The following is a 14382-nucleotide window of genomic DNA, read 5'->3' as shown; positions in this document are numbered from 1 at the left end:
GTCAAAAAATGGGCAGAAGAGCTAAAAAGAAACTTCTCTGAAGAGGAAATACAAATGGCCAACAGGCATATGAAAAAATGTTCAACATCACTTGCAATCAGGGAAATGCAAATCAAAACTACCATGAGATACCATCTTACACCAGTGAGAATGGCACATATTAAAAAAACTAGCAACAACAAATGTTGGCGAGGGTGTGGAGAAAAAGGAACTCTCCTGCACTGTTGGTGGGAGTGCAAACTGGTCCAACCACTATGGAGAGCTGTGTGGAGATTTCTGGACCTACTAAACATAGAGCTTCCATATGATCCAGCAATTCCACTCCTAGGTATTTACCCAAAGGACACAGAACATCAATTCCAAAGAACACCTGCACCCCTATGTTTATAGCAGCACTGTTTACAATAACTAAGCTTTGGAAACAGCCCAAATGCCCAAAAATAGATGACTGGATCAAGAAGATGTGGTACATATACACCATGGAATATTACTCAGCATTCAAAAAAGATAAACACATGCAATTTGCAGCAACATGGATGGCGCTGGAAGGGATCATGCTCAGCGAAATAAGCCAAAAAGAAAAAGAAAAATACCGGATGGTCTCACTCATAGCAGGAATCTAGAAAACTTAAATAAGGGGCCAGGAAAAAGAATAACCATAAGAAAGAAAATATCAATATCAACAAACAACTATGAACCAGAGACACTCTATGGGGGTTGGGGGGGCAGGAAAAGGAGGGCTTGGGGTCAAAATAAGGGGGTTGTAATTGTAAGGGGAATATAAAAATAAAATTTAAATAATAAAAAAAAGTGAAAAAAAATTATATGAACTCACAGTCTTCCATATTATTCAATGCAGTATAGCCCGGTACTGTTATTTCTCTTGGTGTACTATGCACCCAGATTTCACCATGAGAGCTGTTTAGCTTGCTTCTGTGTACTTGTACCATCTCCCCATCATCCTTTGATCACATCCTTGCTTTCTGACCCAGTAGGCTGTTCATTCTAGCATATGCTTTCCTGCCCCAGCCCTGGATTCAGCCACTTATTCAAGGAGCCCTGGATCCTTTTAGTGGAGAATGGATTTAGAAAAGAAGATCTGGGTCATTTCTTGTGATCATTGGGGAGTCACTTATTTCAGGTATGAGAGGGCCAGGTAGGGAATATATGCAAATATATATAAATACGTGTAGATGTACACTTACAACTGCATTTATTTTGATATCTTTATGTTGAAAAACACAAGTTTCCATAAATAGTTATAATTTTAATCCAATACTACCAAATTCATTCCTTTCCACCCCACTTCATATTTGTAACTTTTTTTTCTCACAGTGAGACACTGGTCCCTATGACGTTTTTGATCAACTCCACTGCACGAACCAATTTCCACCTCAATCATTTTGACATCTATGCTCAACTTCCCAGGCCAGGCTCATCTCTGCAGGAACGCTGTCATTATCCTGCTTGCACTCTGACCCCTCATGACAGGCCTCCCTGGTATGGACACTCAATTCACTTGACCCTGATTCTCTGTGCTGTGCTGTCCTGCTCAGCAGATACCTTCGTGACCCCACTGGGTTTCCAGCACCCCTCTCAGGTGCTGCCTCACCTGGCATGCACACCCACCTTGTTCCGTCCCATTCAAGGCTCTGGGACAGAACAATTCAGGAAGACCAGACCAGAGAAGGGAAAGGAGAGAGAAAGAAGCAGGAGAGAATGTTTTCTGTATCATTAACATCAACCTGTAAACAGCGAGTGTTGTTTTTCTTGAATGGTCTTCTTCTCTAGAGAGGTGCTTTGGAAATCGCTATCATTCATCAATTTATCATTACTGAGATGCCTTTGAACTACTCAAAGAAAGGCACTCACTGTCACTACAAAAAAGAATTATATTCCGCAAGGAAGTTTGCCCTCCTACCTGAGCTTCTCCCTTGCTTGGTGACTGTCAATCTTATATTTTTCCAACTGCTTACCTTATAGGAACCTGGAGGCTTTATCTGTCCCCATCTCCACATCCTTAAAGTAAAACCATACACAACTTATTCTCTGTCAGGATTCACTTGTTGCATGTGCAGTAATTCTTACTCCTTTACTTCTCCAATGGCCATGTGTGCCTACCACTCTGCTTTGTCATGTGATGCCCACCATGCCTTGCAGACACTCCTAACTCACTCAAAGCTGAACAGTTTTGTCAGTTATGGGCCATTCAGCCCATATTCTTTTTCTGACAAAAGATGACCACTGACTAGATTCTTTTACTCCCTGCTTAAATCCCCAAGAGGTGCTTCATTAACTCTTACCCTAAAATAAGTCCTCCTAACCATGGGATGTTGACCCTGTGAGATCCGTCCCTCCTTCACTTTTTCATGTCATTAACCGCAGTCTGCCTCTTGCTTGTTTTGCTTCTTCACATTGGCCTTCTTGTTCCTTCTTGGACTTAAAAACCTGTTCTCAGCATGAAGATTTTGAGTTTTAGGTGGCTGCCTCCCTGCTTGCTCTTGCCACTCATGTCTTAGTCAAAATCACCTGTCTCTTGGGCATCTGTCACCATACAGTCTTAAAAGCCCTGACACTCACCACACAATCACTTTGTTTCTTCATGATGTCTGTCCATTGTCACCATGTGAAATTACCTTGAGTTATGAGCTGAATTGTGGTCCTCCAAATTCATGTTGCAGCCCTGACCCCCTCTGGAGGTGGTATTTGGAAATTGAGTCTTTAAAGTAGTGATTAAAATGTCTTTCCCATTTATACGTTCTATATTCTTACCCCTAAAACTCTTAGAAATAAACTGTGTATATGAATTAGTGTTTACTGCAAAAGATGGAGGCTGTTCATGTTTTGCCAAATTATGATATCCTCAAAATTTTGTTTTGTCCCCTTTGTTAGAAAAATGAGATTAATATAATAAAAAATTGACATTGATTTAAAAAAAGAGGTGATTAGGTAAAATAAAACCCTTAGAGTGGGCTCTAGTCCTTATCAGAAAGATTAGGACCCAGACAGCTACACAGAGAGACCAGGTGGAGACACAGAAGGCAAGCCAAGGAGAAGGGCCCCAGAAGAAAACAGCCTCTTACCACTTTGATCTCAAATGTCTGGTCTCCAGAACTGGAGAAGATACATTCCCGTTGTTAAGTCACCCATCTATGATATTTTATTATGGTAGCCCTAAAAAACTAGTACGCCTTGTTTCTTGGTAGTTTCCTTCTCTAAACAAATTGTAAGGCCCACAAAAGCAGGAACCATGTCTGTCTTATCCACCTGCCTCTCCTTAGTGTCTATAACAATTCCTGTAACTAGTGGGCTCTCTGTAAATATTTTTTAAGTAGCTGAGGGATGCAGCTGCAGACCCAAGCCTTTGTTCAAATTATTTCTGGTTATGCAAATATTTTCATTATCCTTTAAGTCATAAACAAACCTCTTGCCTAAAGAATCGTTTCAAAACTTAGACATGAGTGCCAGAGCTTATAATCCAATTTTTTCCACAATTGTTTCACTAAATTTTTCAGTTCTCCAATATCCTCTCTTCTCCATTCCCCTCTTAGGTTTCTAGATAATTCTCCAGCCTCAGTGCTGTATTTTTCTCCCTTGATGTGCTTCATCCCCAGGTCTGAGATGCTGGGACCACAGGTGGTTTCTCTGACCCGAGTCCCAGGGAGAGAAGCTGACACCACATAGAGAAATGTGGAGTTCAGTAAGAGTTGAAGACAAAATGTGCTCACGGCCTCACCTGGCTTCCCAGCAGATGGAGTGGTAGTTACCGATAGCTTAATCTCACCAGCACTCTCCCAAGTGATTCATTTGTTATTCCACCAAACATTTACTGTGCTCTGTTCCCTGCCAGGCCCTGTGTGAGGCTGCAGAACCGCAGCCTTATGCTGGTTTGCTCCCTGTCCTACATATGGGAGCCTGAGGCTTGTTGCCCGCATCTCCCAGAGTCCACACTGGCAGCACAGGCTGAGTTTGACCAGCGGTGGCATGAGAAATCAGGAAGAGAGACATCAGGGTATTTGCTCCCCAACCCAGGCTTACAGCCCCACAGTGTTGAGGTCCCTCCCTCCCCTCGCCCATGCAGCCCCCTCTCACTGGCCTCTGGCTATAGCCCATGGGTGGTTACGGCTTGCTGATCTCTGGGGGCCTTACCTTCCGGTGTTGTTTTTAAAATATATCTGTCTCCGCATCTGCAAGTTGTCCTTTCCTTGAAGTTTCTTGAACTGAACCATCAGATAGTAACTGTGGTTTCCTGCTTGAACCCTGGCTGATACAGGCTTTATAGAACTTCTTAACTTCAATGTTTAGGAAGGATGTGTTTGTTCTTCCATGCTGTCGCAGCTTCAGGGGTATCAAAGGCGAGACATTCAGATTCTCATCACAGTAGTGATTGGTTCTGGAGGACCGCAGCCCCTGCATCCTGCTTGGTCCCATTACATGACCCCTCCGCTTGGTTGTCCTGCATTATTTCACTGTTGGTGCTGCAGCTCCTGCTCCCGGTGGAGCGAGTGCAAAGTCAGCGGACACAAAACTAGGGGGCAGAAGTGACATGTGCCTAGGTTGACTGTGGCAGTCCCAGCAATAAGAAAGGGGGCTTAGAGAGCAGTTGAATTGCACTGTGCCTACATGGGAGAGACACATGCAGTGTTAGAATATGTGATGTTCATAGAAACTGAAGCAGTTGTGGCTTCCATAAGTGGTGTGTTTGTTATAGTTTATCTTTTTAAGCCACAGAGAAACGTTGGGTATTTCAATCTGCTTGAAATCAGATTGTTGTTGGGATTATAAAGGTTAAAACAATTACAAGATGTTTAATAGGGTATCTGCTTTGTTTTGTGTACTACTGGTGGTGGTTTAGTGGCTGGTTGAATTTCAGTGCTATTTTTTGGCTCTTGAGATATTAGATGAGATAAACTAACAGTGGACAAAGAGCAGTTGAGTTACCCAGGAAGAGAAGAGGGAAAGAAGATCTAAGAAAGTGGGCACAGACTCAGAGAAAATGATGTTGGCCAAGCTCCTAGGAGATGTACTGACACAGAGAGGACCAGCTGCTTTGGGTTGCTTGTGTCCAGTGCCTCTTTCGTATTTGGGAAAAATCAGTACAGTCTGATATATTTGAACTAGTAACTCTAGAACTATATTTTTTCCAGGACAATGCACTATATAAAATTTATCATTGAAGTTTGCAGGTCTTAATATTCAGAGATACTACAACATACATATGTTATGACTTTGTAAAATGGAGCAAAGAATGCCAGATGTTGAGCTAGGTTTCAACAACAGATTGTGAGGAAGAGTTCTAGGGAGATTTATTTCACTAGGGGGCCCTGGAGCAGGTACCTGGCATGCCTTGGGGGGGATACATGGAAAGGTCCAAGCAAACAAAGTTCATACAGAGACAGGCAGGATTTGGGGCACAGGTCCCAGTTTGGGGGACGAGTACTTTGGGGTTTCTAGTCTGAGGCTGGATTTGTTAACTTCAACCAAAAGGGTGGGATTTCAGTAAGCCCCATAAGCCTCTTATCTAAGGGTGTATAAGACATACGGGTGTTGGGAGACTGGGAGACTATTTTTCACCAAGGTTAGAGGGGAAATCCTATCAGGGATTTACATTGGCTTGTGACTGGAGACTGCTAGCTAAGGTAGAAGCTTGTATGAAGGGGCTGGTGTCTGTAGAGGACCTCTCAGACTGGTTGGCCCAACAGTGGATACTGAGCTTAGCTGAATTCTCAACACACACACACACACACACACACACACACACACACACACACAGTATAGTAACAGTGCATTCACAGTAATCAGTCATTACTGGGATTTAAGGACGTTTGCAACAAACTAGTTGGATGATATGAACCCTGAAACAAATGTTGTTCCAGAAAGAGTAATATGTTACCAACACAGGCCTTAAGTGTTTATAGAAAAGGACATTTACACTGTACTCTTAATACTTATCTTTATTATGAAAGTGTTTCCAAAGTAAAATGATCCTCATAATAATGGTTGCTTCCAGAGATCAAGAATGATAATTATATTTTCATATAAAAATCAGCAAAATACAATTACAATACATAAAATAATTCTATTGACTAACAGTACATCATTCCATTTCTGACAGAGATGCTCAAGCACTGAATTGTCTTATGAAAACAAATAAGATTTTGCCACCTATTCTATTTCTCACTATAACTCGATAAAAACCAAATAAAAAAACTAAACACCTCCCCCTTGCACAACAACAAATGGTTATGGAGGTAACTGATTATGTGGGCAAAGAGAGAGAGTTGATGAAAATCATGAGCCTAGAGGCTTTATGAAAGTTTTGAAAATCAAACTTGAAAGATATTTTTTATGTTTAAATTAGTGAAGTGCTAAGTTAAAGTTCTAGAATTGCCACGTACCTGTTCCTATTATAGAGCTAATTTCTCTTTGGCAACTAATCTTTAAAAACTCCTAACTTTTAAAAGACATTTTACAATGACAGTTCTTAAAATGACTGTAGAACAAAAGGAAGAAAAATGGTTTCTATAAAATAAAATGTTTCACTTAACATAGAAATCACACCAACAGTTGTTCCCTGGTTTCCAAGCCATGCAACATACACCAGAATAGGAAGCCCAGGCTTCATGGACCTGTGTTAAGGAAAATAGGTGTATGTGGGCACAATACTTTTTCAGGCAAATGGAATCAAGCAGAGAAGTGTGGGTGTACAGCAGATCCAAACACCACTGGTAAATCAACAGCAGAAAAGTGACACCATCCTGGCTTCCTTTTTTCCAAAAGTTCCAGGAGGCTGGAAGGAATGTGAGTAATGAAATAAATAAGACAGACCTTAGCCTAAAGGATCCCTCCCATCACTTCCTGGGCAATCCTGAGAATGCCTTGTCTTGTGGAACACACCATATGATATACCCTCCAGCTGCAGAGATTTTTTAAAATTTCTGCAGTCTGATGGTGTCCCTTAGCTGGTGGTCATTTCAAAGGTTTGTTCAATTTCAAAGATAATCTTGAACTCAAGCTGGAAATAAAGGGAAAAGATTAAGGCCCTCCTTTTAATGTTTGCATGTCTTAGTAACAACTACTTATGATGTTTTATGTTCTCTAATGTAGTTGTCTCTATGAAAACCAGCATCAAGTGTGCTCCCTGTGAATCTATATTAGAGAAGTTCCAACAGAATAAATAGGCCCCTCTCAGCATTTCCTGACCACCCCTAGAGGAAAGGAGGGGTATGTGCACACAGAGGCAAGTCACAGGGTCCTTTTCTGGCCTTTCATGAAGTTCTAAAACGTGGCCACAGTGAACCAATGCCAATTACTATCTGGTAACTTGAGAATGGCACAATTACATTTTACCAAGAGAAACTTATATTGACTCTGGGGAAAATAATACCTTCATTAAAAAAATCAAGAACTGTTGGCGATTGTTGAGAGTATTCCTTCCATGACAGCATGCTAGACAGCAAGTGCAATAACTAGAACTGCAGTTTCTCTTTTCAGAAAGTGAAAATGTCTTGTCATCACTTTCTCATCAAGCTGACTTTGATCTGATTTGAATTTTTTCTTATTAGAGTGCTAAAAATATTCAGGGCTACTATTATTTATCTCAAAGCAGGAAGCAGCTCAAAACAACAAAGGGAAAAGGAAACTAATTAGAATCTTTAAGACCTCAAATACCACATTAAATGTAAACATTTAACCTTTTCTTTCCAAAGGATTTCTTGAAGCCTCTCTGGACTTTGGACATAATGACATCACGACACATACTGATAATCTTTTAACACCTTTGGAATTATTCTGTATACTTACATTTCAAATTAAGAAAAAATACTCAAATAGGCAACTTTGGCATTAACATTTCCAAGAAAGGGACAAAAGTAATTACTAATGCAAAATTCACAAAACAGATGGGGGACATTCATGGGTATCCACAATGTTCTCTGGTGAGCTCTTTTGCAAAAACTCAGCTAAGCTGAAATGAAATTGCAATGAAATACATAAAGTGGGAGATTCAGACCCTCCTTACCTAAGGTGAAAGGCTTCAGGCTGCTCATCTTCACACTCTAGTAAACACTCAGAATGGAAAGCTTAGCAAGAAGATTGGACATTTGAAGATTCACCTGTTGTTCTGGCTAAAAGTGATTTTATCTTGGCTCACTAGCATTATTTCTTGCACCCACTGGGTGTTTCTTTGGAGAGCCTACCTTTCTTTGTTGAGCCTACTCATCTTTGTCACCCACCTGTTTCATTACCTGGTGGCACCCTCAGAATACCATCTGTCTAGCAGCCTAGAAGGAGTTGGATGTTAATATAATTCTAGGGTGAAGCACTAATCATATACATTTTACCAATGTATAATTTAATAGTCCAAAATACAGAGAGCTGTGACCCTATTCTCAACATTTATATGACTAAATTTGGATATGTGAACTGTATTTGGCCTCTATGTGGACCTAAGTCCTCCATGATCTGAATTCGGCCACATTTAGTTCTGAGGCTAAGAGGCTGAGGGGATTTCCCCACTCTCAACTGTATGGGGAGCAAGAAGAGGGGGTTGAGAGAGGGAGGTGGGAAGTTTCTATTGTCTATGGTAGACAGTTTATGTGAAAATAATATGGATAAGAATGAATCAGTGATATTTTGGTTTTATCATGTTTTTGGAGAAACACACATATGCATACATAGATCACACATTGTTATATCATTTATTGACCCGAGGCCAAATTCTACTCGATTTTCTAATTTTCCCCCACTAAGAGATCTAGAAAAGCTATAACATTAGAGAATAAAATATTGCTTTTTTTCTAGACTCCTCCCTACATACCCCTTTATACCCTAGGAAGGTTTGAATGTGACCAGGAGGAAGGAGACATCAACACAGGCTAAGTTAACTAAAGGGAACCAACACTCACTAACCTATAGCTGAATTTATAAAATACACTTTCAAAGTGATGGCCTGGCACAGGTAGAAGATTAAGATTTCACACCTATTTTTCTCTCTCAGTGTTACCAAGTTGGTGGGAGAGCAGTTGACAAAGATATATTATTCTTCACCTTAAGAGGCTTACAAACACCATTTTGTAAAATGAAATACGAATCTGTCGCTACACTGAGGACTTTGTGAACTGAATGCCATCAGTCAAAGATACTCTGAGGATTCGCAGTCCTCCTTCAAAGTGACTTAAGAGAAAAGCAAAAGATTGTTCCGATATGTCTTTCCAAAGGACAGACTCATTTTACTTCATTTTATGCAACTCTCCTAAACCCTTAATTTATAAGCTGATGTTCTGAAATTGTTCTTTTGTGCTAAAGAGTATCCAGTGACCCAAATTTAATACATTGTGATTCTCTAGTTTATTTTACCCAGCGAAAGGACCTGCTCCAGACCTAATACCAAGTATAATTCACTCTTCTGTTCCATATTTTCGCCAATAGAAAAGAAACGTTCACTGTCTCAAAATTTTCCACTATATAATGTTTGATGTTTCTTCTTAAATATCTGCATTCTAGAGATGTTCCGATGATTAACAAGAACTTGTAATGCTTTATGGTTGGTCTTACAAACTCCAACTGTCCACAAAACACACTGCTCAACATATCCCTGCCCTGTGAAATAAAATAGTAAGGCTTTACAAGCAGAATTGCATTGTTTTCTCAAACTTCCATTATTACCATGGACTATACCAGAAACATATTGTTGTGTACAGTGACAGGGGAAGATTTAATATTACAGTATGAAGTTTTTATTTGGGAGCATTTAAGTTGTGGGCACACTGTTCTTTTTCCCCTTCTAAAATCAGATTACTCTGCGGTTGCCTTCACAATGCCCTGATTCACACATTTATATTATTGCATTTGGTTTTGGACCCTTGCTTTAGATGTTGGTCCTTTTGATTTATGAAATAAATATTTGTAATACCTTTTTACTCACTTTCTAAAAGCTGGAAGAAAAGCGATAAAAATCTTTGGTTTATGAGTATGGTTTTTATATCTGTATGTTGATAACACTGCATGAAAACTTATTTTTTTAGTAATCTTTCTCATTGCTGAGACTGTCATTGACCAACAGAATTTTTACTGTTTTTCTGGAAATAGTTCCATTTGAAAAAATTCCTATAAATTGAGAGTTTCAAAGAAGCAAACAAAAGGACTTGCAGTATAACACTGCTCAGTTTCTAATAATAGGAAAGTTAATCTGGGATACGTTTAAATAGAAAAGCAAAGGGTAAAATACAGTCTTTCTCCCATTGGCTTATTTTGCTCATAAAAATATAACTATCAAGATCAAACATTAGATAGAGTGCTTTCTTGAAAGCTGATTATAATAATGTTTTGCTGTAGGGGTGACCTTTGCCAACTCTTGAATGTCTCCTTTTTCTCTTCCAATATACTTCGTTTCTTTTTTCTATGACATGATGGAAGACTGCACTAGTAAGTTACCACTTACTAAGGTAAGTGGTAAAATCTGGTTGAAATCAGCTGCTCTTATTATTTTACTCTCAAATCTTGAGACAAATTCCAAGACGAAGAGTGATTTCTTTGTAAATATGATCTTAAGTAAATGCCTTCTTCACAGCCACAGTGCTAACCTCACAACTGAGAATTAAAAAAGATCTCTGTAATGTACAAATTAATCCACAACTAGCTACCACACTCACTGAAGAAATCTTGATTGTGTGCACAAGAAATGAAGTATATCCCAAAGAAACTCAACACGAAGACCCCTAACAGGCGTCCAGTAACCATATTCTATAATTTGAACCGCTAATTGACCATGAAGAGTGACAATTAAAAAACCTAGCTTATCCTGCTTTAACTTTATATGGGGAGGAGGGCCACTGAGGCTGAGTAGGCAATTTCAAAATGGGCACTGTAACAAAAGACAGCAAACCTATTTGGAGCTGTATGAATATGTGCACTGGGCTTGCTTGCACTGAGTGACAAATTTAACTGATGCTCCTAGAAGACTGGGTTACAGAAATAGAAGGGGGTCAAAGCAGATGGAGCATCTCCCTCACTGTTATGAACCCAGAGAGTAAAAGGGGGAAACCCTCTTTTGTCCACAGATTTACAAACAAATACAAAAAAAAATAAATAATATGCTAAGACAGTACAAACGCAAATACTGTTCCCTTGTGTCAATTACATACAGCATGCCTACATATACAGAATGGAAATTCTTCATCATTCACAAATAGGACACATGGCAGTGCACTATTCAAAATGCTTTGATAATCCTAATTTTTGTTTCTGGTGCCGAGATATTATGAAAGGAACCGCATTTGCGACTTATTAAATACTTCCAGGAACAAACAGTTCACTTTGTTCAGGACATGTAGTTTTGAGTAATTAATCATCCACAGAGCACGAGCCAGTCAGGAGATACCCATTGGTACCACTGGTCCCATTGGTGGTGGTCGCAGTGTGGGGGTTCTTTCCTGGAGGTTCCGAGTCCTCCTCATCTGAGCTGGACTCAATATCACTTCGATCATCCTTGGACACCTGTGAAAAACAAGGAGGCAAGTATAACTAGCTCTTAAGAAATCATCAAGGTATGGCATGCTCAGAAATACAATCATACACGAGGGGGGACAATCCAAATGAAAAGATCCAAAGATCAAAGAGGAGAAAAGCTGCTATAAGTTCTTCACTGGAAGTTTACAATGTGGCTGGCCGTCATTTATCAGGAATGCAGGTGGGTTTAGGCACCATGGTGTCTAGATCTGCTGCCCTCTTTAAGGTATCTTTTCATATTCAGAATGTATGAGACCCCGAACCCCATTCTTACTTGCAAAGCGGCATACTATTCTGCTGGAGCAGCACTAGAGAATTCGGCAAGAATAGACTGATTTACTCTATGGTGATCATATTCTTCTTCATAATAGTTTAAAAGTCAGCTCTCCTTTAACCACTCTAAGGGTTAGATCGTTAAAACACACTCTAATTTGGCTTTGTAATGCATTATCTTATGTCTTTCTTTTATTGTCTGCTAAAATTAAATAGAAATTTTGTTTTGCATACTACCTGACAACTAATGGGAGCAGAAGGCAACTTGGGAGCTTGTAGGTGAGCAGAAGGCACCTTGGGAGCCTTTGGGTGAGCAGCAGGCACTTTGGGAGCCTGTGGGTGAGGTCTAGTTTAAAGAATCTCCCAAGGAAATCTGACTGAGTCACCATGAATGGGCTCCCCTTGTTCCAGGGCTCTTCAATTGTCCAGTCTCTTGAATAATGAGGATGGCGAGATAAGGCAACACAATGTAAGTCCATACTTAAAGAATGAAAAAAAATCCTCTTGTTTAGCAAGGAAATAATTTAGGGGGAAAAAAAAGAAACAGTGGGCCTACTGGTTAAGTCTCAGCACTATCACCGCATCAGCCCACAGCAGCCTGAGTTTGATCCCCAGCCAGGGAGCTAACCCACATGGTGCAGCAGACCTCTCCTGACTCGCCTCTCCTGACTGCTGCTCCCCTCAGCAGTGTATTTCAGTAGATCTGCCTGTTCTGCTCCCCACTCTGTCTCTGGTGAATCCTCTCACCCCAACCCCCACACCTCTGGCCTACACCCCAGTTCTTTTACACAAAAATAAATAAAATCTTAAAAAAAATTCTCTGCTGTTCTTAAAATTAAGTTTGACCTTTCTACCCTGTAAGTCTAAATTGCAAGCATTTTTACTCGCAGGCCTTTGAGAAACTGAGCACCATTTATTTCTTTTCTTTTCTTTTTTTTTTAGATTTATTTATTTATTTATACACGCACTGGGTACAGTCAGAAGCACAGGAGGGTGAGAGAATTCACCAGAGCCAGAGGGGAGAGCAGAGCAGGCAGACTGATGAAATACACTGCTGAGGGAAGCAGCAGGCGGCAGGAGAGGTCTGCGGCCACGTGGGACCCTCGCCAGGTGGCTGGGGATCGAACCAGCGCTCCACAGGCTGCAGGTAGCTTCGCAACCCAGCGCTCAACCGTTTATTTATTTATTTATTTTCTAAGTGGGGTGGCAATAGGGACCTCATGGCCTGGCTTCACAGAGTTTTTCCCAGTTTAGTTGGCACCTGTGATTCCTGAGGAGGTGAGCTGGGGAGATTGACAAAGTCAGAATTAACTGGGGCTTTGTCACATCCTCCCGTCATATGCTATGACTGTTTCCCAGCTTGAGAACCCTGCACCCACTGCCCTCCCAACTTGAAAAGCCACCATTACCAACAGAACATCATTTTTCTTAGGTGAGCAGGGGTGGAGAAAAAAAAAGAGCTGGAAACTATTGTTCCTTTCTAACTAGAGATGAGATGACTGAGTAAATATAGTAAAAATGGTTCTTATTCCAATGCCCCCCAAAATGAGGTTAAATGCACATGGACCATCTCCAAGAAGATTTTGATACTGAAACATCAAAACAACTAGATTATAGGATACTTTAACTTTAAAGAACATGGGTCACAAAGACAGCATTATAGTATATCTCCTCTACATTTAGAAATCCATTAGTTATAAATTTAGAGTTAACAGGAAAGAAAACTCCAGTTTCAGAGAATGATTAATTTACATTTGCATGCTTAGTGAGGTTATTTTTAATTGCATTGTACTTATGTTACCTTCAAAGAGAGGAATAATTTAGAATGTGTCAAAATACCCAACAGAGTCCATAATAATTTAGAATGTCTCAAAATACCCAAACAGAGTCCATAACTCATGGCCAAGATGAACATTACTGTCCTAGCAATAGCAGTTGAGATATTCTGAAGCCTGAGATCTGGAATGAAATTAACGCTTGTCTTTTTATAAAGTTGAAGGAATAAGTTGGAAAGAAGACGATACATCTGGTGGAAATGGCAATGCAATAAGGACACAAGTAATCTAATCCACAGTGCCCTATGTCTTCAGTTATTGACAATACTGTCCACATTGATTTAATTTGTATCCAAATGAGGACAGGAACATTTTTCAATAGAAAAACATGTTCATTTTATAGAGTAAGAGGTCACAGAGAAAAAGAAACACTTCCATTTTTAAGCAATTAATTGATCTAAATATTTTTGATTTATGCAACCGGTAATGCTGCGAATTGGTTTTATATTACATGATAAGATGTCCTGAGCCCCCTATGGAAGGAGGAAGCTCACTGAGGACAAGGTGTCATGTACTATTGTGAGTCCTCCATCTGGACCCTAGTGATCCTCTCCCTAACTTAGTTCTGTTTCGCATACTTCACTTTGGTCAATTTCTGGTTTTTGGCCAACATGTCAAACACCAACAAAAGCAATTCCTCTTCTTCTCTGTTGGGTCATGCCAAATTTAGAGGAATAGAAGCTTACACAAAAGGACATTAACTGAGCTGTTCCTAGTATCCTTTATAGTTGGTGAGGGCTGCGCCTCGGTTAGTGCATCTGGTCAG

At 40.1% G+C, this 14382-nt stretch overlaps 1 protein-coding gene across 2 annotated transcripts in view; it reads right to left on the bottom strand.

The window, feature by feature from the left end:
• Positions 1-10728: 10728 nt before the first annotated feature.
• Positions 10729-14382, bottom strand: part of CERS6 (ceramide synthase 6) — a 258158-nt gene continuing 254504 nt past the window's right edge. For both annotated transcript variants that reach the window (XM_037523469.2, XM_054699834.1), the window contains one exon: positions 10729-11496. In XM_037523469.2, coding sequence (XP_037379366.1) covers positions 11344-11496 — 153 coding nt within the window. In that variant the 3' untranslated portion in view covers positions 10729-11343. The remainder of the gene's footprint in view (positions 11497-14382) is intronic.

This window comes from Talpa occidentalis, unplaced genomic scaffold, assembly GCF_014898055.3.
Source record: "Talpa occidentalis isolate TD23 unplaced genomic scaffold, MPIMG_talOcc4v2.1 talOcc4.3, whole genome shotgun sequence".
Classification (NCBI taxonomy): Eukaryota; Metazoa; Chordata; class Mammalia; order Eulipotyphla; family Talpidae; genus Talpa; species Talpa occidentalis.
This window is presented reverse-complemented; position numbering and strand designations above follow the sequence as displayed.